Below are 20,186 nucleotides of genomic sequence, written 5' to 3'. Positions count from 1 at the left end.
AGTTTGCATTTTTTTTTTTCAGCGTTAGATTCTTTTCTGCCTCACATTTCTCGCGAGAGTTGGGAATTACGTTTACGGAAGTTTACGTTCTGTTTTATCAAAACGTGCTGCTACTGGGTAGCAGCCGGTAGCAGCTCGCTTGCTATGCTCATACCTAGCAATTTAACAGACGCTCGCAATGTATTCCGCTTTAATTAACGCAGTGTTATCCAGCTCGCCTGACTACGACCTTCTTTTTGAGTCTCTTTCCTGGCCGAGTGAGTCGTGGCCAGACACGGAGCGGGTGGAGGCGCTGACAGCTTTCATTGAGGGACTCGGACCGCTTTTGATCGAGCCGGACTCGACCTCGTTTCCAGATGCAAAGAGACGCTGTGTTTTAGATAAAGTTGAGTCGGTCCTTTGGACCAAGTGTCTGCCTTTCCTCTCCAGAATTTCGGCTGAAGCAGGTGAAGGTGTGCGGTGCAGGGAGAGCACAGCAGCTGCGTGCAGACTACTGAGTGTGAGTGTACCTCTCTGTAACGAGGCTGTGTGCAGGCGAGTTTGTCAGTCCATCCTGCCCTCACTCCATCTGTCAGAGGAAGAGCTGACCTCTCCGGGAAGACTCAGTGTGGAGGTTGCGAGTGAAGTGGTAGCTGCTCTTCTGCCGTTTCTGGCAGCAGATGAACAGCTCACACATACCACCGTGTCTTCTAGTCTCTCTTCCATCAGGACACTCCCTGATGCACTGGTCTCCAAGCCAGTCAGGGTCATCTTAAGTCTGCTGAACTGCCTCAGCAGTGAGCGGTTAATAAGCATCCTCAAGCTCATCCTGGATGATCTATGCAGCTGGCACTCCACCGACCGCACTCCTGCGGTTACAGAGCGCACTCTGCTGTGTTTGACAGCCCTGTCAGACCACCTCCTTAAACCTCACCACCACCTCCCCTCTTCCTGCTGCTCTGACTCCGACCCTCGTCTGTCCCTTCAGTTCTGGAGGATGGTTCAGGATGGACTGATCCACAGAGACAGCGTGTCAAGAAAGAGAGCACTGTTCCTGCTGAAAAGGTGTGCAGCCCTGTCTGAAGAGGATGGATTAGACTGTCCTCTTTCTGCAACAGGGGAAGGTATAAAAAAAAAAAAAACACGCACACACTGAAAGCAGACATTAGGCCAGTTTTAGGTTTACTGTTATTTTATGGCTTGTCAGACAACTTTTTTTCCTAAACTGTTGCAGATGAGAACTTGTTTAAATGGGCTTTCAGCAAGAGCAAGCTGCTCAGAGAGTTCTGGGAGGATTACGTACTGGTGATGGAGACTCTAGAGGAAAACCAAGTAGGATATCCTGCACCAGTGTTTGACTGCTTTTTCCAAGGAGGGATCTCGATACATCTGTTTTACTGTTCCTCCTCTCCCTCTGCAGATTCACGTGGTCCGGCCAGTTTTAAACAGGATAGACACACTGATCCAAACAACAGCGAATGATGATCAAGGCAAGGAAAAAACATTACCTTTTAAAAGTAGATTCGATGTAGCGAGTCTTCCAGCTTATTAGGCCTCTGTGAATGAAATGGGCTGAACTGATTATATCTTCTTTCAGAAGTACATAAGTCAAGTAGAAAATCCCTTGGTCAGTTTTTTCTCACTTAAATTCTTTGAAAAGTAAAGTAACTGTAAAGTAAGTGTGAAAGATCTCAGAGTGGTAGTTTGTTTCTAATGTTTCAGGTCAAGGACTCTTCCACCCCTCCTGGCTGCTGTGTGTGTACCAGCGCATGTTCCACAGTGAGAATAAATCCTTAATGCGAGAAGGAGTGTGTCATCTGCTCGAGCTCCGGGTTCTTCAGCAGCCGACTTTTGCTTTGGCCTTTTCTCAGGTAGACTTAATTTGTTCCTTGGCTCTTGATTGTTTTCATTCAGTACAAAGTTAAAAGCGTGCATTAAAGTTTCCTCTTCTGTTGCTTTGCTCTTAAGTTCATCGTTGGCCCCTTTATGGATGTTCTCTCGGAAACATCCCTCTTCCACAGGTGAGAATTTAACATTCATTAACAATTGGAAGTAATAGTAATGCAGGGATTATTATGTTAAGTACTGCTTTGCACTAGCCTTAATTAACCCAGCTTCTTTCCACATATAGGTCAGTTGGTCAGAGTGTGGGAGACTGTCCCGAACTGGGGGTTAAACTCGAAGTCTTTCTGGCTACCTTCTTCAGTAGCCTGCCAACAGAGCATAGAGGTAAAGGGTCACAGAAGCCACAGCGAACACTTATGAACAAAGTCCTCTCACAGCTCATGGTTAAATTGCTAAATCCACCTCTGACTACTGTGTTCACATTGTAGGTTATGTCTTGCTTCAGCTGATTCAGCAGCTGGGCTCTAAACACTGGTGTGCAGTTCCCCTCCTCTTCCTCTGTCAGGCCCTGTCTAAACTTCCCCCTTGTCCACTACTGGGGACCAGCGGGCTCACTGCTCTGAGGTAACTTACAGTGGTTACACTTAGACATACTCTGTCGAAGCTGGTGACACTTAATAAAGTGGTCATTGTGTGTCTTTTGTCTGTACAGGGACGTCCTGCGCTGCACCATGATCACTCATCAAGTCCTCTTAAGAGGAGCTGCCCAGTGCTTCCTGCTGAACAGTGCCCTCTCTCTCACAGTTGTGGTAAGACAGAAGTGCGATGCAAAATACTGGATTCTTTATTAAGCACATCTTCCAAGTACTGAGTTGATCAAGCTTTTGTTGTTCTACGACCAAAAAATCTGATATTTTGGTCTATATTGCCATGACAGCATCACATGGATGTGTTTACTTTAATTTACTCTTTTTATCGATCTCTTCTACTAGATTTTCTGTAAGACTATAGCTTAAGTTATTCAGTCCAATAGCTGAGCTTTTGTGTTTTGTTTTTTTTGTCAGAGTGAAGTTACCCTCAATGATGTTTTTAGCTTCCTGACGCATTTCCGTGCAGACGAGTCGCTGTGTAGAGGGACGCAGCTTTGGAAGCAGGTACGCTGTATCAACAATGGAACATGATTCAGATTGCAAACTGTGATTACCTAATCATTATCCTACATGTTGGGGCATCACTGCAGCTGTGTGCTTGGCTGTTGGAAAATGAAGGCAGTTTCAAGCCCAGGATTACAGATGAAGATTGCACTGGTGCTTTAACGAGTAAGGAAACCGTAAGAGCTTATGTTCAAGGCGAAATAGTCTCCTATCTTCGAGTCCCAGCTAGCACAGGTGAGTCTGAAGTGATACAGTCGCTGTATCTGCTGGTTTGGTGTGTGTATATTTTAAGGCTTTTTATCTTCTCCCAGGTCAGACCGAGAGGTTACCTGACTCCAGAGAGGCCGATAGGTTGGCCAGAGCTATTCTGCTGTGTGTGGACATGGAGAGGGGTCAATCTGGGGCAGAGATCAGCAACACCCTGGAGTCGCTTTTATCACCACTGCTGGAGACCCTGAGCAGAGTCAGCACCAATATCTACTTGCCTCTGCGTAAGAGTGACAAGAGCCTGCAGCTGGTGCTCAGACTGTTCCAGCTCGGAGAAATCCCAAGGAGTCAACAGGACGGAGCGGAGCAAGGTTTGCAAGGATAGCGCTGAATTATTGTCCGAGCTGTTCTATCTGATTTTTTTATTCACTGAACAAATCATTAAACCTGTCCTCCCAAATTATTATTTGGTGTTATATTGTATAACATACGTCCTTGTAAATGTCACTTTTACATCCGTATTTGATGGTGAGAGATCTGCATATTTTATCTTTTTCTTTCATCTATTGGTGACATTTATGATATCAGATTAAAGTGGGCTGTATGTGGCGTGCGATGGGAAATGAGTTTGATATCACTGCCTTTGATTATTAAGCTGTTTTTCCCAGTACTTCTGCTACCTCTTTATTAGGAAACACTGGACATTTATATTGATTTATAGTTTGATTTTATCCCTTTATTTTTTGATTATTTTGTCCAGAACCGTCGCCGTCATGTTCATTACATTCCACCTCTCTCTCTGTTTCACAGGGGACAGTGTGATGGTATCTACTGAGATGGCGATTTTAAGGCTTCTTGATCCCATCCAGGAGTTCATCTTTAGGCGGCTGTGTGGGGAATTGCAGGAGGTATTTAGCAAATCAAGCAGGCCAGTCTCAGTCCAATTACACAGATGCCCCTGGTGGCCAACTCTGACGTCTGCACGTATGTTGTCTGTTTTTTTTTAACAGGTGTTTGATATCGAGCGAGCAGAGCTCTATCTTTATGTCCTGAGGCAGCTGGTTGTCATGTGTCGCTCTATGCCACAATACCACAACAAGATTCCTCACAGTGGTTTCTCTAAACTGATTAAGTACGGGCTCACAGTCCTGCGAGAACCAGACCAGCAGGTACCAACTTAAACTTTAATGTCTCTCTCATTAGGCAGGATTTCAGTCACTATTTTGATTGTTTCACTGATTGTTGTTGCCAGGTCCCCTCTTTAGCATACCAGGTAACTAGAGCAGTTACTATGGCGTCGCTGGCCACGGTGTGTGGTGTTATGGAGCATGAAGTGATTGACAAGCAACCAGAGACAGTTTCTGCTCTGAAATCACTGAATGAATACTTCTACAGCCCAAAGCTGCCTTCCTCACACAGTCAGACATCTCTAGGAAATGTCAATCAACGTCTACTGAAACCAGAGACAATAGACTGGTTAGTGGAAGCCGTTTTTTTTATTTTTTTTTAACTAAAGTAACTAACTAAAGACTTTAATTCAGATGAATATAAGTTCTCGGCTGCCGTAATGAGCGATGGGCCTGTTTCTTCTTTTGGTAGTGATCTGGAAGTTCAAGATCTGCTACAGGACTGGGGACGCTTCTCTGCCAACTTTATGCGAGACCAGTGGATTTGTCTGAATTTCCTGATTAAGGCTTTTGGAATTCCTGAGTCTGTAGAAGCAGCTGAGACTCTCAAGGCTGCTTTGAGTTGCAGTGTGGAGGCCCTGGCTCTCCTGCCCAGTGACTTGGTGCTCCCTGTATTCACCTTTATGGAGACAGTCCTGCCGCAAGTGAGGCTAATTTCATATCAGTCATTTTCTTCCAGTTTTTATGTGAATAATTTGTTGTAAACTAACTGCCAATGAAGCGATTTCCTCATGGTGCGTCTGTTGTGGTGACATTTGATTCCAGTTAGTGCGTGATGAAGAGGCCCTGTGTGTGGAGGCTGTGAGTCTGAGCTGGGAGCTGGTACAAGGCCTGAGCACTAATGCCAATGACTTCTGGCCGGCACTTAAAGGCTTCATCTCCACGGCTTTCCACCATAAACTGCTTCAGCTGACAAAAGCTCAGTCTCCGACCCTGGCGGCCACTTTGAAACAGGTGATTCACCTCACAGCAGGAAAGAAGCGAGACAGAAATTTGGACTTTGAAAATGTAATTTCAATAATGAAATATTAATATTTGTTGTGTCTGTGTTTGTTTTTAGATCGCCCGTGATCTGATGGAGTTGTCTCAGTCAAAGAGTGGAGTTTTTGGCGTACTGCTTCAACACTGCTGTCAGATGTGGCTGCCTGCAGGTGGAGGCAGCGGTGACCAGGCCGACACGGTGTTTTCTAGTATTTTCAACCACATCAGCATAATTACAGAAGCTTGTGTTTACGGTCCAGTGTTCAGGAGAGATCAACGGTAAGGCTTAGCCGCATTTTTCACATTTATTTAGTAGCTTCTTAGAGCTGTTTTAACTATTTAATCGTGCTCTTTCCAAGACTCGTCCAGGATGTCCAAATATATGTGGAGCAACTTGGTGAAAAGTGTGCAGCTAATGTCGCAGTAACGAGGTAAACAATTCAGTGAAAGCTCACTTCTTATTGATATGATTTATAATAGTGCCACTAGAGGTCTCTCTTGCTGTGTGGATGTTTCCACAGCTGAACAACTGTTTTTATTTTCCAGTGATAACAGAGATGATCAGTTGCCTCGCACATGTGTTCTGGCTTTCCTGTGCCACCTGGATTCTTCTAATCTCCAGCATCAAAGACTAATGGAGGAAGTGGCAATGGAGCTGTTGAAAAAGGTGCGTTTGGCCTTGTCAGGTTCACAGCAGTGTGTTTTGGGGTTTTTTGTGGTGTGGTGAGACTCCAGGTCTACATGACTGCCAGCAATCAAACTTCCAAAGTGGATCGTTGTATGATGATAGTTTTTTTTTTTTACTCTTTATCCATCAGTTGTGACTGATTGGAGATCACAAATATATGCAAATTAATATATACAGGCATTAAATTGAAGTTAAACTCTTTCACAGCTTTCAAAGAAAATCAGAATGCGGAATTAGCCTTAGAGCTTATTCCACGGCGAGGATTTGTTATCCGTCCATCCTGTCACAGTTCACAAGAATTATTAACCCACAGTTTTGGTCATAATTTGGTCACACAATGATCATCTCATAGATGTTCACCCAAATTCTGCTCAAGATCAAGGTGACACTTGTCGTTTTATGGGCAATAACCTGGGAATTGCAATGGATTGTGGACTAGATGAGCTCCTGATTCTTTTAAATAAATGGCGAAGTAGCAGTTACAGCCACTTTGCATCCTTTCCCATGATTTTTGTTTCATTTCTACAGGATAATGATATATCAAGGTCAAAAGTGCGTTACTATAGCAACTCCCTGCAACATCGTGTTAAAAACCGAGTATGGCAAACACTGCTGCTGTTGCTGCCCAAACTCCGAGAGGTAAGATAGTCATACACTCACCTTAAATCTTCCAGGATCGACTGATCCTCTCTGTGAGTGACTGCGCTTTCATTTGCAGGAGTTTGTTGCCACTTTGTGGGGTCGTGTGTTTGAAGCGGGATTTTGCAGTAACCAGGCTTCTGTCAAGTACCTGATCGAATGGATGATGATTCTGATCCTTGTCCGATATCCACAACACACTGACAGCTTTTGGTCCTGCTTCAGCCTGGTGAGCTCCAGCTCTTTCAAACTCTGTAGAACTGGAGGGAATGGTTTTTCATTCTAAATTAAATTATAAACCACTTCTGGTGCTTGTTTCTGTGCAGGATCACGAAAAGACTAAGACGAGCGTCTGCACTTTCTTATCTGTTCTCGTACATTTCAGTGTCATCTTTCCTAATCTTAAAGAAAAGGTAGTATCGCTAATTATTTTTTCCCACCCAGACAGTATTTGTTTTTATTAATAAACTCTTGAGTATTCACATTGTGTTTTTTCTTTTATATCTTAAGGCGGCGCAGTTGCGAAAAGCACTAGACGTCATCCTGCAGTCGTGTTTTAACCATAACTTCAGCGTGCGCCTGTATGCCTTACTGGCTCTGAAAAGGGTGTGGAGCCTGGCGGAAAACCACGTGGAAGAGGCAGATGGTTTAGGGGGGCTTTCCTCTGTGATCAAGGCCTGTCTGAACCAGGCTGAAGCCATGCAGAGCACTGGGTGAGAGCAGAGCGGTTCAAATGTTGGCAGGTTTTGTTCTTTGCATCAGGCTAATATGCTTTAGTACATATTTGCTGTCTCACATGTAGAAATGCCAACAAAAACTGGACGAGGATTCAGGAGCACTTCTTCTTTGGTGCCTTTCATCCAATCAGGGATTACAGTATTGAGGTACGCTATTTTGCAATTAAATCCTGCTAAAATATAGTAACACAGTCTAACATGCTTGTTTTCTTTCTTATTTTGCTTTCCTAGACAATATTCTGTACGTTTCCCAGTCTTTCTGAGTTGGCTGATGATGAGTGGATACCACCCTGGAAATTTGAGAAACTCTCATATTTCTCAGAAGGTCCATCTTTGCCTTTGAGAAATCCTGCTCTTGATCTGAACCAGCTTCAACCTGGAGACTGGATCCAGCAAGACAGAAGTACAGTAGTAGCAGTAGTAGTAGTAGTAACACTCTTAAGCACCAGTCAGTGATAAGGTTTCTCTTATTGACCGTCATGGCTTTATGTCTTCCAGGTGAGCAGGATAAGGAGGAACGCTGGGCTGAGGTGCAAAAGAAGATCACGCCCTGGAGACTGGGCATCCAGGAGCAGGAGCCTGAACTTCAGCTGGTTCCACCACAGAGGGCTGCTAGACTGGGAAAACTGCACGGTGCCTTGCTGGTTGTGGCCTCGCTTATCGACAAGCCCACCAATCTGGGAGGTCAGGAGCACCACACATCAATGTATTATTGTACATTTTTGGTTACTAGTACGGGTTACGTTTAGGGAGCGAGTAAGCAGAGTTGTTTTCTGCAGCTGCAATTTACAGATGGCCCCTGAACACCTCACATGTAGACAGTAGGTAGACAGCTGTAGAGATATATACACACAACATGTGCGTGTTGCTGCTAGTAAACACAAAGTGAGCTGTTAAATAATAAATCATTTAACCAACTTTTATTACTTTTATTGTTTATTTTGAGAGCACCACAATTTTACTGCAGTTTCCACAGATTGAGAACTTGAGGTCACGAGTAGCATGACCACAATTGACTCATATTGCCCTTATGTCCTAAATGCAGCCAATCAGGAGTTTCGAAACCACAAGTGAAAACTCCTTTTAGCTAGATTATGAGAGCTGCTTTTCCAGAATGACTTGAAATGACTCTGCACTTCCCTGGATCTCGGCTCTCAGTTTTACCTTGTGTGGAAGCCCCTCCCCCTGCACAAACCCCTTACACAATGTCAGTGTATTTCTGTTTCGTAACAATGATATAGAAGAACAGAGAAACACATCCATTTGAACCATCTTATCTGGTTTTACACGGTTTTGCACCTGCCTTCATCAAGCACATAATATATGTTCTCTGGAAGTGTACTCGAGTGCTGTTGTCTCAGGTGATAAGGCACGAACACAATGAGAATTTGTTTATAGAGGAAAAAGATTTTTTTAAGCCAATATTGATACTGTGTAATGCAAGAAAGACTGTTAGCCTGGTCCTTCTGTAAATGTTTTACTTTGAATCCCAGACTCAATTTGCATCTCTTTGTACACACAGTGGTGTTCTAGGAAACTCAAAACTGGAACAGTCTTTTTATTAACCTCCTGTGCTTTGGATGTCATGGAGCATTTTTATTTTAAAAAACCCCACCCAAATCAAACACACTGTCTTTGTCGCTGCAGGTCTCTGCCGGACTTGTGAAATATTCGGTGCCAGCGCTCTGGTTCTGGATAGCCTCCGCCACGTGAATGACAAAAACTTCCAGTCCCTGAGCGTCTCAGCTGAGCTGTGGCTTCCTTTGTTAGAGGTGATGTGCAGAAAATAAACTTATTTTGATGATCAGAAGTGCACATGGTTAGATTAAGGTTAAAATAGATTGTCAGGATCTCACACACACACACAGAATATCCAGACAGCAGTAGAAATAATGCTGTTTATTCAGTTAATCTGTAGATGTGCATTATTGAGAGTTACAGTAGCTCTGTATTTAAAGGCCCACGTGTCTAAAAGGTTCATTCTTTTTGTACTGTTTGGGAATTTTAATGATGGATGTACCATATGTAGCCCCTCACTAATGGAAGGAGAGCAGCGTCCCTCTCAGTAAGTGACTTGAACCCACCTGACATTCAGAAGGTTGTGGTAGAGCATATCGTACGAAGGCAAGATGTTGTCCCACACATCCAGTCCCAGGTGAGACTCCGTTCCTTCTCCGGTAAGGTTCCCAGACCTAACAATGAAACTGATTATGACACATGGCGCACACAAATTGAACTGCTCCAAAATGATCCCAGCATGTCCCCCCTGCAAATATCCAGAAAGATCCATGAGAGCCTGCTCCCACCAGCAGCTGATATAGTTAAGAGTTTGCGGCCTGAGTCACCACCTGTGACTTATTTGCAGCTTCTAGATTCAGCCTTTGGCACTGTAGAAGATGGCGAGGAACTTTTCGCTCAATTCCTGAACACCCTTCAAGATCCAGGTGAGAAGTCATCCACTTACCTTCACCGGCTACAGCTAGCATTAAACAGAGCCACGAAGAGGGGGGGAGTCGCATGTGAAGAAGTGGACAAACATCTACTTAAACAGTTCTGCAGGGGATGTTGGGACAACGACCTACTCAGCGCCCTGCAACTTGAGCAAAAGAAGAGCAGCCCACCCCAATTCTCAGACCTGTTGTTAATGATTCGCTCTGAGGAAGATCGACAGCAAGCAAAAACTAACCGTATGAGAAAACACATTGGCACCACAAAGCAGAGAACTCAGTTACAGTTCCAGGGTGCACATGTTTGTGAACCAGAGGAGAAACATGGGAGTAGCATTGCTGCTATTGAGGATCTGCGAAAGCAGGTGGCGAGTCTGCAAAGTCAACTAACTACATTCATGTCACAGAAAAAAACAAAGTTTGCAAACAGCAAGGACCCTGCAGGGAAGCCGCAGAGTAAGATGTCAAAGCCACATGGTGTAGATGGACGTATGCAAAGACAGACTTCAAAGAGGCAAAGGGGCAGACCCAAGCCCTGGTATTGTTTCAACTGCGGTGAAGATGGACATATCGCTCCATGCTGTGTTGACCCCGCTAACCCCAACCTAGTAGCAGAAAAAAAGAAGCAGTTGGAGGAGAAACAACGCCAGTGGGAAGCACGAGATTGTACAGATTCACCTTTAAACATCTAACAGTTCCTGTTGTGGGACAAACAGGAGCTGAGGAGAGTCAACAACGTCCCTCAGACGTAAACAATGGTGACAAAATCACAGCTGAGGTTAACAAAGTAAGTACCCCAGCAAAGACTGTCAAAGCACAAACATGTTCTGGCTTAAACCATTCAGAGCAGAACCAATCTTTCCAACTCCCTAAACAGTTGATTGGTACCAGAAGTACAGCTCAAGTGACTGTGAGAGGTGAAGAAGTCAACTGTCTTCTTGACTCAGGCTCCCAAGTTACCACTGTTCCTGAGTCATTTTACCAGCAGCACCTTTCAGAGCAAAAGATCAAGCCACTACATGACCTCTTAGAAGTGGAAGGTGCTAATGGCCAGCTAGTGCCTTACTTTGGCTATATAGAAATGACCATAACTTTTCCAAAGGACTTTATAGGTGTTCCAGTAGATGTAAACACACTTGCTTTAATCGTCCCTGACACTTCACAATCCCTCATGCTCATAGGCACAAACACCCTAGATGTACTGTTCGACATCTACTCAGAGACTGACTTAGCCAATCGTCAACCCCTCCCACATGGCTACAAAGTAGTCTTCAAAATCATTGAGTTGACGGAAGCAGACAAGTGACACCCATCAGGGGGTAGTGAAGCTACTTGGCAAGATGCCTCAAGTCATTCCAGCTGGTTCAACTGTAGTGGTGGAGGGAGTCGCCCTTGGCGAGGGCCTTCAGGATGAAAAATCAGTTGTAATTGAGTACCCATCATCGTCCCCCTTGCCCGGTGGCCTGCTACTTAAAGCCGGTCTGGTGGACTTTCCCCAGCGGCGGCCCCACAAGTTGCCAGTTGTTATAAGCAACGAGTCTGACCACGACATTGTCATCCCTGCCAAGTGTACTATTGCAGAGGTTAGTGCTTATCAAACCATCCTATTAAAGGAACACAACAAGACCAAACAGTCAGAACTATCCCAGAGAACTCCAGAGACTCCGTCTTTCCAAGAGCCCACCATAACCTTCAATTTTGGTGACTCCCCAGTTCCATTGGAATGGAAACAGCGCATCACTCAGCAGCTCAGCGGCATGCCTGAGGTGTTTGCACAGCACGACCTGGATTTTGGCCGGACGGACCAGGTGCGACATCATATAAAACCTTCGGATGGCACGCCTTTCAAACTACGTGCCCGGCCAATCCACCCACGGGACATTGAGGCTGTCCGGAAGCACATTCAGGAACTCCTTGATGCAGGAGTTATTAGAGAGTCAGAGTCCCCATTTGCGTCACCCATAGTGGTAGTCCGGAAAAAGAACGGCCAAGTCCGGTTGTGCATTGATTATAATGGTTCACAGTGGTTCTCTGTTCTTGATCTAAAATCAGGGTACTACCAGATCGAGGTCGAAGAAGCAGACAAACCGAAGACGGCCTTTGTGTGCCCTCTCGGCTTCTGGGAGTTCAACAGCATGCCTCAGGGTGTAACGAACGCCCCCAGCACGTTCCAGCGGTTAATGGAGCGGTGCATGGGGGATATGCATTTGAAGGATGCATTGGTCTTTCTTGATGACGTGATAGTATTCTCCCGAACCCTTGAGGAACACGAAGAAAGACTCATGAAAGTGCTCACTCGTCTAAAAGAGTTTGGGTTAAAGCTGTCACCAGAGAAATGTGTCTTCTTCCAGACTTCAGTCCGTTATCTGGGACATGTGGTCTCCAGAAATGGAGTTCGGACTGACCCTGAGAAGATTTCGGCCCTTAAAACATGGCCTGTCCCACAGACCCTGCGAGAGTTAAAGTCGTTCCTTGGTTTTGCTGGGTATTATAGAAGGTTCGTTAAGGGGTATTCCAGCATTGTGAAACCTCTCCACAACTTAACTTCAGGGTACCCACCTAGCCACAAGAAATCAAAAGTAAACGCAAGACAAAGTGCACATCAGTACCATGACCCAAAAGACCCTTTCGGAGGTCGCTGGACGCCAGCTTGCCAGGAAGCCTTCGAGTCAGTCATCCAAAGTCTCACCACTGCCCCTGTACTTGCCTTCGCTGACCCCCAGAAACCCTATATACTGCACACCGACGCCAGTACCACTGGGCTTGGTGCTGTATTGTATCAGGAGCAAGAGGGACAACTTAGAGTCATAGGCTATGCAAGTAGAGGGCTGTCACGGAGCGAAAATCGCTATCCAGCGCACAAGTTGGAGTTTCTGGCGCTCAAGTGGTCAGTTACAGAAAAGTTCAGCGACTATCTCTACGGCAACCACTTCACTGTTGTAACGGATAGTAATCCGCTGACTTACATTCTGACTTCAGCAAAACTTGACGCAACTAGCTATAGGTGGCTAGCAGCACTGTCCACATTCTCTTTCAAACTCCTCTATCGTCCAGGGAAGCAGAATGGAGATGCGGATGGATTATCACGCAGACCACACGGAGGGCTAGCGGACGACCTGAAATCACAAAAAGAGATTGAACGCATACAACAGTTCACTCAAGATCACCTTTGTGATCCAGACAACATCAATGCTGTAAATCAGTCTGTGGTGAAAGCAATCTGTGAGAGGCAGTTCACCTACAGCGTCAGTCCTGACAATGAAAGAGAGGCAGATGCAGATTGTGTTGCCTTGGTGGAGGTGCTTGCTGTGTCTCCTAGTGCTGTACCTGATAGCTATGGGCAAGAGGAACAGTTTGGAGGTCTGCCAACCATTCCCCATCTAACTGAGGCAGAGCTGGCAGACGAGCAAAGAGCCGATCAGTGTATAAAGCATGTTATTTCTCAGATCGAATATGGGGACACACCACCTCCAACCGTGCGCACACAGTTCCCTGAGCTTCCACTGCTCCTCCGAGAGCTTAACCGTCTTGAGCTCCGCAACAATGTCTTGTACCGGCGACGCCAAGAGGGGTCCCAGAAAACCTACCAGCTTGTACTTCCAGCTGAGCTTCGCAACACAGTTCTCACCAGCCTGCATGACCATATGGGTCACATGGGAGTCGACCGTACACTGGACCTTGTAAGGTTAAGATTTTATTGGCCAAGGATGGCTTTGGACGTGGAAAGGAAAGTGAAGACGTGTGGCAGGTGCGTGCGGAGGAAGGCACGGCCTGAAAGAGCGGCCCCCTTGGTCAACATTAATACGACACGACCTCTTGAACTCTTGTGCATGGACTTCTTGTCCCTGGAAGCTGACAGGAGTGGAACCAAAGATATATTGGTGATCACGGACCACTTCACTAAATTTGCAGTTGCTATCCCAACACCTAATCAAAAGGCCCGCACAGTGGCAAGGTGTCTGTGGGAGAACTTTATGGTACACTATGGCATCCCAGAAAAATTGCATAGTGACCAGGGTCCAGATTTCGAGTCCCGCACAATCAAGGAGCTCTGTCAGGTGGCTGGTATCCACAAGGTGAGGACAACCCCATACCATCCTAGGGGCAATCCTGTGGAACGATTTAATCGTACCTTGCTTGATATGCTGGGAACTCTCCGTGGTCAAGATAAGTCCTGTTGGCGTGACCATGTAAGACCCCTGGTCCACGCTTATAACTGCACCAGGAATGAAGTGACTGGTTTCACTCCGTACGAACTGATGTTCGGACGCCAACCTCGGTTGCCAGTTGACCTTGCATTCAACCTGCCAGTGCAAGAGGAACAACACTCATCTCACTCTGAATATGTGCAAAAACTCAAGTCACGTCTCAAAGAAAGCTACAAGTTAGCTATGGACAAGGCTGCAAAGATGGCTCACAAGAACAAAATGAGGTTTGACAGACATGTAACTGCATCAGACTTGGAAGCTGGAGATCGGGTATTGGTCAGGAATGTCCGTATCCGGGGCAAACATAAGATTTCAGACAAGTGGGAACACACTGTGCATGTAGTGGTGAGAAGGGCAGGCAACCTCCCAGTATATACAGTTAAGCCTGAAAACAAAGATGGTCCCCTAAGAACACTACACCGGGATCTGTTGCTACCATGTGGCTACCTATCTGTGGAGGAAAGCAGTGAGCATGTACAAAAGCCAGTGTCACGCAGGCCAAGAACCCGTGCAAATCCAGCGCTAGAGGAAGAGAACTCCTCAGACGAAGAAGATGATTTGCTCATTCCTGTTTGGTTGAGTTCCCCTGTCCACACAGTGAGTGAGAGTCCTGTAAATGTTCCTGATATTGACAACCCACCTGTTTTTGACAGCCAATCTGATTTTGGCAACATACCTGATATGCCTAACAGTACTACAGATGATACTGAGTACTTATCTACCAATGGAGTCACACCGACCGAACAAGTGGATGAAATAACCTTAACTGAAACTGACTCACCTGTTGATGACCCAGACGTCCAAGAAAGGCAACTTCCATTTCAGGAGGCTGGCACCAGAGGTGCGAATTCTGAGGAGAGAGTGGAGGAGATAGTCCCAGTGGATACAAGGGAAAACATGGATACAAATGATTCTGTAAGGAGATCTGAGAGAAACCGTCGTCCGCCACGACGGCTTGACTATACGGAGCTAGGCAATCCTCTGATCACTGCAGCAAAATCATTCTTGCAAGGACTGTCTTCAGCTTGGGCCGATGTCATCAGTGATGGTGAAGAGCCTGCTTCGCCCTCTTCCTTGACCCGTCAAATAATCATCATTTAACTGTCTACCATGCACAGGGACGTGCATGAGTTCAGGAGGGGAGGGTGTAGCCCAGATGAAAAAAATCATACTTATTCTCTTTATATTAACTGTCCACATCAACAAGCGTCGTATTTCCTATGACCATTGAATGCACCTCTCAGTTCACCCCACGTGAGGACACCTAGCTCAGCAACCAATCAGAGCCTACCCAGGCCGCATTGACCCTGTCAGCCAGGAAGTGAGGTGGAGGTGCATGGTGTCCCGGGTTTTTCTTATCTCAGCAAGAGGAGTGGAGGCATCTGCTACTCAAACCGAGAAATCCACGGACAAAAGAGAGGAAAACTCAGGATTGAGAGGAAGGAAAGCCAGCCTACTTACCTGCTGGAAGTCCGGAGTCGAGTGGCTGGATGAAGGAGAGAGGCAACGTCGGCTAACCACTCACCTTTCATCCGGAGAGCTGCTGCAATTCCAACGCCAGTGTGTGTTGGGCTTTTGTGAAACAGAGCAACGGTCAGGTTTTTTGGAGAGGACGGAAAAGTCCAAGGACCAGGACGATATTCTGGTTGTGATAGATGGCGAGCCAACCACTTTGAGGACGATCTACCCCAAAGAAGATACACACCACACACTCATACATTCCAGTTACATTCACAAGGACCTTTGAAGTTGGCTATCGCCAGCTTAACTCTAAATTCTTAAAGGGCCCCAACGAGTACTTTTATTTTGTTGAGTGTGCACACTATTTATTTTATTTTATACTTTATCTGTACAAATTGGACAAATACCTGTTATACTTTGTAACAATACAAGAGTGGCTACTCAAAAGTTAACATTGTGTCCAGGTCATTATTGCTGCTCAATACTTTGGCTCCATACGAATTTGGTGTCTTCTGATTCTGGCCAGGGTCTTATTACGAGCCCAAGTAATTATTGCGCTGTAATTCACCTTTATACCTTAAAGTTGGTTACACATAACACTCTGAATATAGAGGCCTTTTTAATACATGTATTTAATTTAAACAGTGGCTCACAAAACTCTGACAACACTACTAAATAAAAGTAAAAATGTTTTTTATATTGAGTACAATAAATAGTGAGCAGTAACTTCTGGGCTCAGTGTAATAAAATGTGACTGACTGCGATGAAGCAGTGAGTCAGGTGATAAAGTGGTAAATGTTTTTGAAATATCCTGAAGAAACTCAACTCCAGGTTGCTTTTGATGGCAACCCTGCACAAAGTGTGACTAAAACACAGGGAACACTCTAAGGTACATATACATGCAGACCATTTGTCATCATTAAGCTCTTTTTTTGCCTTGTGATGGGTTTTGGTGGGTTTTTTAGTGCTTGCCATATATGTTAGAATTAGAATATATGATTGTATTATGCAGCAAAACTGGAGACTGTCACAGATAATTTGATACATCATTCCCTGGAGGAAACAATATTTGGACTTTTGCTGAAAATTAAAAATGCTCGATCATTCTCAGCACGACTGCCTGTGATCTTTACTGTAGAACCTGTGAATACGTGCAAAAAAGTGATGTAAGTGACTAATAGATCTTCCGGGCCAGCTGTGTAAATTGCACAAAGCTCCTCTCAGAGAGGATGCAGTATTGATCCTGCTGCTGGGATGATGTTCAAGTCATAAAATCTCACATTCTAAACTGAGCTCAAGTCTTTTTAAGATTTGTATGCAAGTTTGCCCTCCAGACCAATTAACCTCTGGTATTAATGTAAAAGTGCTTTCAATTTAATTCCAGGCGACTGGTGCATTTCCTCAGGAAAAATTAAATTGGTCTGAAACATCTTTTAATCCACAGCAAGGAGCAGAAAAATCTGCTGTTGATATCACAGCATGAAAGTCTGTAGCAGAAGGGTACTGAATTTACCGTCCTTATAAATATACGAGGACAGTTTATCACAGCTTGATTGTTGGAATTGTTGTTTTAAAAGAATATTTGTGTAAACAATCTCTAAAATCTTACACTGTTTCTGTCCTTTAGGTGAAGCCGATGGAGCTCACTGAATTCTTGCAGGTGAAGAAGAGTGAAGGTTACTGCGTTGTGGGAGTGGAGCAAACAGCCAACAGTCACAGCCTCCAGGAGTACCAGTTCCCTGAAAAGACCCTGTTGCTTTTAGGGTACGGCAGCTTTTAATTTTGTCACAGTCCAAAAAGGCTCCGTGTTGTGTTTTTCCATCATTCAGGCCCCTAAACCCAACCAGCTGTGCCTAAACATACGCAGGCCTCAGTGTTCCCATGCCATTGTGACTGTCACATAGATAACGGTTAGCGCTGACGAGGCCATTTCATTTTATCTCGCCAGTTTAGTGTGCGTCCCTGTGGGGTTTGCACATCTCCTCTCAATTGTGTACCTGTCTGGGCATGCTGAGATATAATTGGCTGTCCCCGAGAAGCAGAGGAAAAGCCATGAATTATACAGAACAGCACAAGCAGTGCAATGATTGAGAAATGTCTTAATTTTGGCCCAATTATTCCTATTAATTATTCCTAGTCGGTGCGTGTATTTGTTTTTACAGTTTGTAGCAAACTGAGGCATTAGAAGCTTGCGTGACAGGATTTTTTTTAGCAGCCAGCCTCATTCTGTGCAGCTGCCCTGGCAGAGAGGGAGAGAGTAATAGTGCTGGCTTCTGTGTGGGTGTCTGGTTTTGTTCACCATTCAGGCAACTGAGGTGTGAGCAGCGCTGTTAGCTTAAGCACCCATGCGAGTGCTTTCACAGCTGCGCTCTCCTCAGCGCAGCATGGCCAAGCTGTAATTTCTCATCAGGTTGCTATTATGTCACCCACTTTCACAGCGAAGATAAATGTAGCTCATCAAATCACGCTTTCTTACTGTGCAGCACCCTCAGTAGAGACTGGGTCAAAGTCATTAAGTCTTTGCGTTTGCTTTGCTTGGCATGTATTGCTGGAGCTCATTTGATTACAGTTTGAATTGGACTTGCACTCATTAGCTGTCTGTATTAAGAGCTTTTTCACTCATAATTGCAAAGACTTGAGAAATTGAAGGCTGATCCTGGTAAGAGCTCGTAAATGAAATGATATGGGTAGCGTCACAAAGCCACAGGAAAGTTTAAAAAAAAAAAAGCATCAGCTGCAGTAGACACTACCTTACATTTAATCATCAGTTGTTGTTATTAATCTCTGGTTCTTTGTCCCGTCGCTCTATCCTCACCCCCAAATGATCATGACAGACAGCTGTCCCCCCCCGAGGCCTTGTCCACACTAATACGTTTTAGTTTTGGCCTTCCGTCCACACTGAGACGGCGTTTTCAGTCAAGGAAAACACAGCGTTTTGAAAACACTCTCCAAAGAGGATAGATTTGAAAACGCCGTTTTCATGTGGCAGTGTGGACAGCGGAGCCTTTTCGAAAACAGTCATGTGACCAATTAAACTAAGATAGCGGAGGGGATTATACAGCAGTTGTTTTGTTTGCTCTCAATTTTGACAGCCCTGTTAAAGATTAATATCAGTCTGTTCATGCATCAGATAGCTTTTCTTCAAATTGTTTAATTCTCAATCGCTTTTGCAACTTTGTACTTTTGTGTTTCTCGCAGCAACAACTCCACCTCATTGTCAGTCCATTTTAAAAAAACTCGGTGCTTTTCCTCAACATTTTGCCGCGACATTTTAAAGAGCCGGAAAGTAAATAAACGGCAGACTAAACGAGGCAGGCCAAATCTTCTTGCGTTTCACGCATGCGCAGTACTGGAACGTAAGCGTTTTCGGCCATTTCAATGGCTCGTTTTGGTTTTCAATGGTTTTCACAACTCTGTGAAAACGACTGAAAACAATAGTCTGGACGCGGAGCGTTTTTAGACGAAAACTCCATTTTCAAATCTATACGGGCTAGTGTGGACGTAGCCTGAACCTCTGGTTCTGCCAGAGGTGTCTTCCTTTAAAAAGGGAGTTTTTCCTTCCCGCTTCTCTATGAGTGCTAGCTCATAGGGCATCGGCTGATTGTCGGGTTTTTCTTCTTGTTATTTTAGGGTCTTTAACTTACAATATAAAGCACCTTGAGGTGACTGTTGTTGTAATTTGGCGCTATATAAATATAATTGAACTGAATAGTATACCCACTAGTTGCATGCTGCACAGGATGATTTCACAGAAGTTTTTGTGGAAAGGATGCGCAGCAAGTTCGCTAACTGAGGTGTAATTTAGTTATAAGATAGTAGCATATCCCAAATGCTCCACTTGCTGAAAATATAGTGAGTGGCCTTTCTCAAGAGGATTTGAGTAAAGATTTATGTGCTCTCCTTTTATGTGAATTGAATTAGAGACGATTCATCTGAATGAAATTAATTTTAGTGTTAGATATTTATGTATGCTTTGTTACATTCTTCACTCTTTTCCCCTCTTTATTTTTCTTCCTTTTAGCAATGAACGTGAAGGTATTCCTGCCAACTTACTCCAAATGTTGGACGTGTGCGTGGAGATCCCTCAACAAGGCATCATCCGCTCACTCAACGTGCACGTGAGCGCTGCCCTGTTAATCTGGGAATACACGCGACAACATCTCAGCTCTGGCTCGGCAGAGGTCGACTCAAAACGCAGCTGATGAAGACACCTGATGCTGACCTCTCTTGCCGATCTCCTGAGAAAAGTATTTCCTGGGGAGACTTTAAATGAAGGCGTAAAGCTTCTTCACATCATGACCTCAAGGGCTTTCTGTCGAGACAGCGTGGTCAGGAGCCATCGGCGCTGCTCTCAGGCCTTAATGAGAGTCATGAATAAAGATCAGCCCTGGCTATTATGTCTAAATGTTCCACTCTGCTTGCTGTCATATTAATGAAGACTATGTCTGTGTTAGAAGAGCCAAAGCATCAATGGAAATTTTCCCCTTTGGAGGCTGACTATGGAGCTTTGGGACTGAATTATAATGACAGTATTCAATGAGATGTACTTAATCTTTAAATACTGCTTGTATTTTTCTAAATGTATAAATAAACATGACTTTTGTTTTTTATGTTGACCTGTATTTAATGATTTGTGATTTTCTATAACACATT

General features: G+C 44.8%; 1 protein-coding gene across 1 annotated transcript; it reads left to right on the top strand.

Annotated features, from left to right (window-relative positions):
* The first annotated feature begins 60 nt into the window (after positions 1–60).
* On the top strand, positions 61–20,149 carry tarbp1 (TAR (HIV-1) RNA binding protein 1). The gene is made up of 29 exons (XM_082558329.1): positions 61–1,103; positions 1,214–1,311; positions 1,400–1,469; positions 1,702–1,850; positions 1,948–2,000; positions 2,111–2,208; positions 2,313–2,448; positions 2,537–2,633; positions 2,889–2,978; positions 3,065–3,212; positions 3,290–3,556; positions 3,996–4,093; positions 4,196–4,354; positions 4,438–4,661; positions 4,785–5,016; positions 5,138–5,326; positions 5,433–5,632; positions 5,713–5,784; positions 5,900–6,020; positions 6,570–6,680; positions 6,760–6,909; positions 7,007–7,093; positions 7,191–7,393; positions 7,483–7,564; positions 7,649–7,820; positions 7,916–8,101; positions 9,065–9,189; positions 17,161–17,297; positions 19,555–20,149. The coding sequence occupies exons 1-29, from the start codon at positions 179–181 to the stop codon at positions 19,733–19,735; spliced, it is 4,860 nt and encodes a 1,619-aa protein (XP_082414455.1). The 5' UTR covers positions 61–178; the 3' UTR covers positions 19,736–20,149.
* The last annotated feature ends 37 nt before the right edge of the window (positions 20,150–20,186 follow it).

Source organism: Aulonocara stuartgranti (assembly GCF_965226115.1).
Source record: "Aulonocara stuartgranti genome assembly, chromosome: 13".
NCBI lineage: Eukaryota > Metazoa > Chordata > Actinopteri > Cichliformes > Cichlidae > Aulonocara > Aulonocara stuartgranti.
This window is presented reverse-complemented; position numbering and strand designations above follow the sequence as displayed.

Bases quoted from the DNA above. Each gene is read 5' to 3' on its own strand.
- tarbp1 (XM_082558329.1), top strand. From the start codon at position 179: ATGTATTCCGCTTTAATTAACGCAGTGTTATCCAGCTCGCCTGACTAC. The intron at 3,557-3,995 runs GTTTGCAAGGAT...TCTGTTTCACAG, and splicing joins ACAGGACGGAGCGGAGCAAG to GGGACAGTGTGATGGTATCT. The intron at 6,021-6,569 runs GTGCGTTTGGCC...TCATTTCTACAG, and splicing joins CAATGGAGCTGTTGAAAAAG to GATAATGATATATCAAGGTC.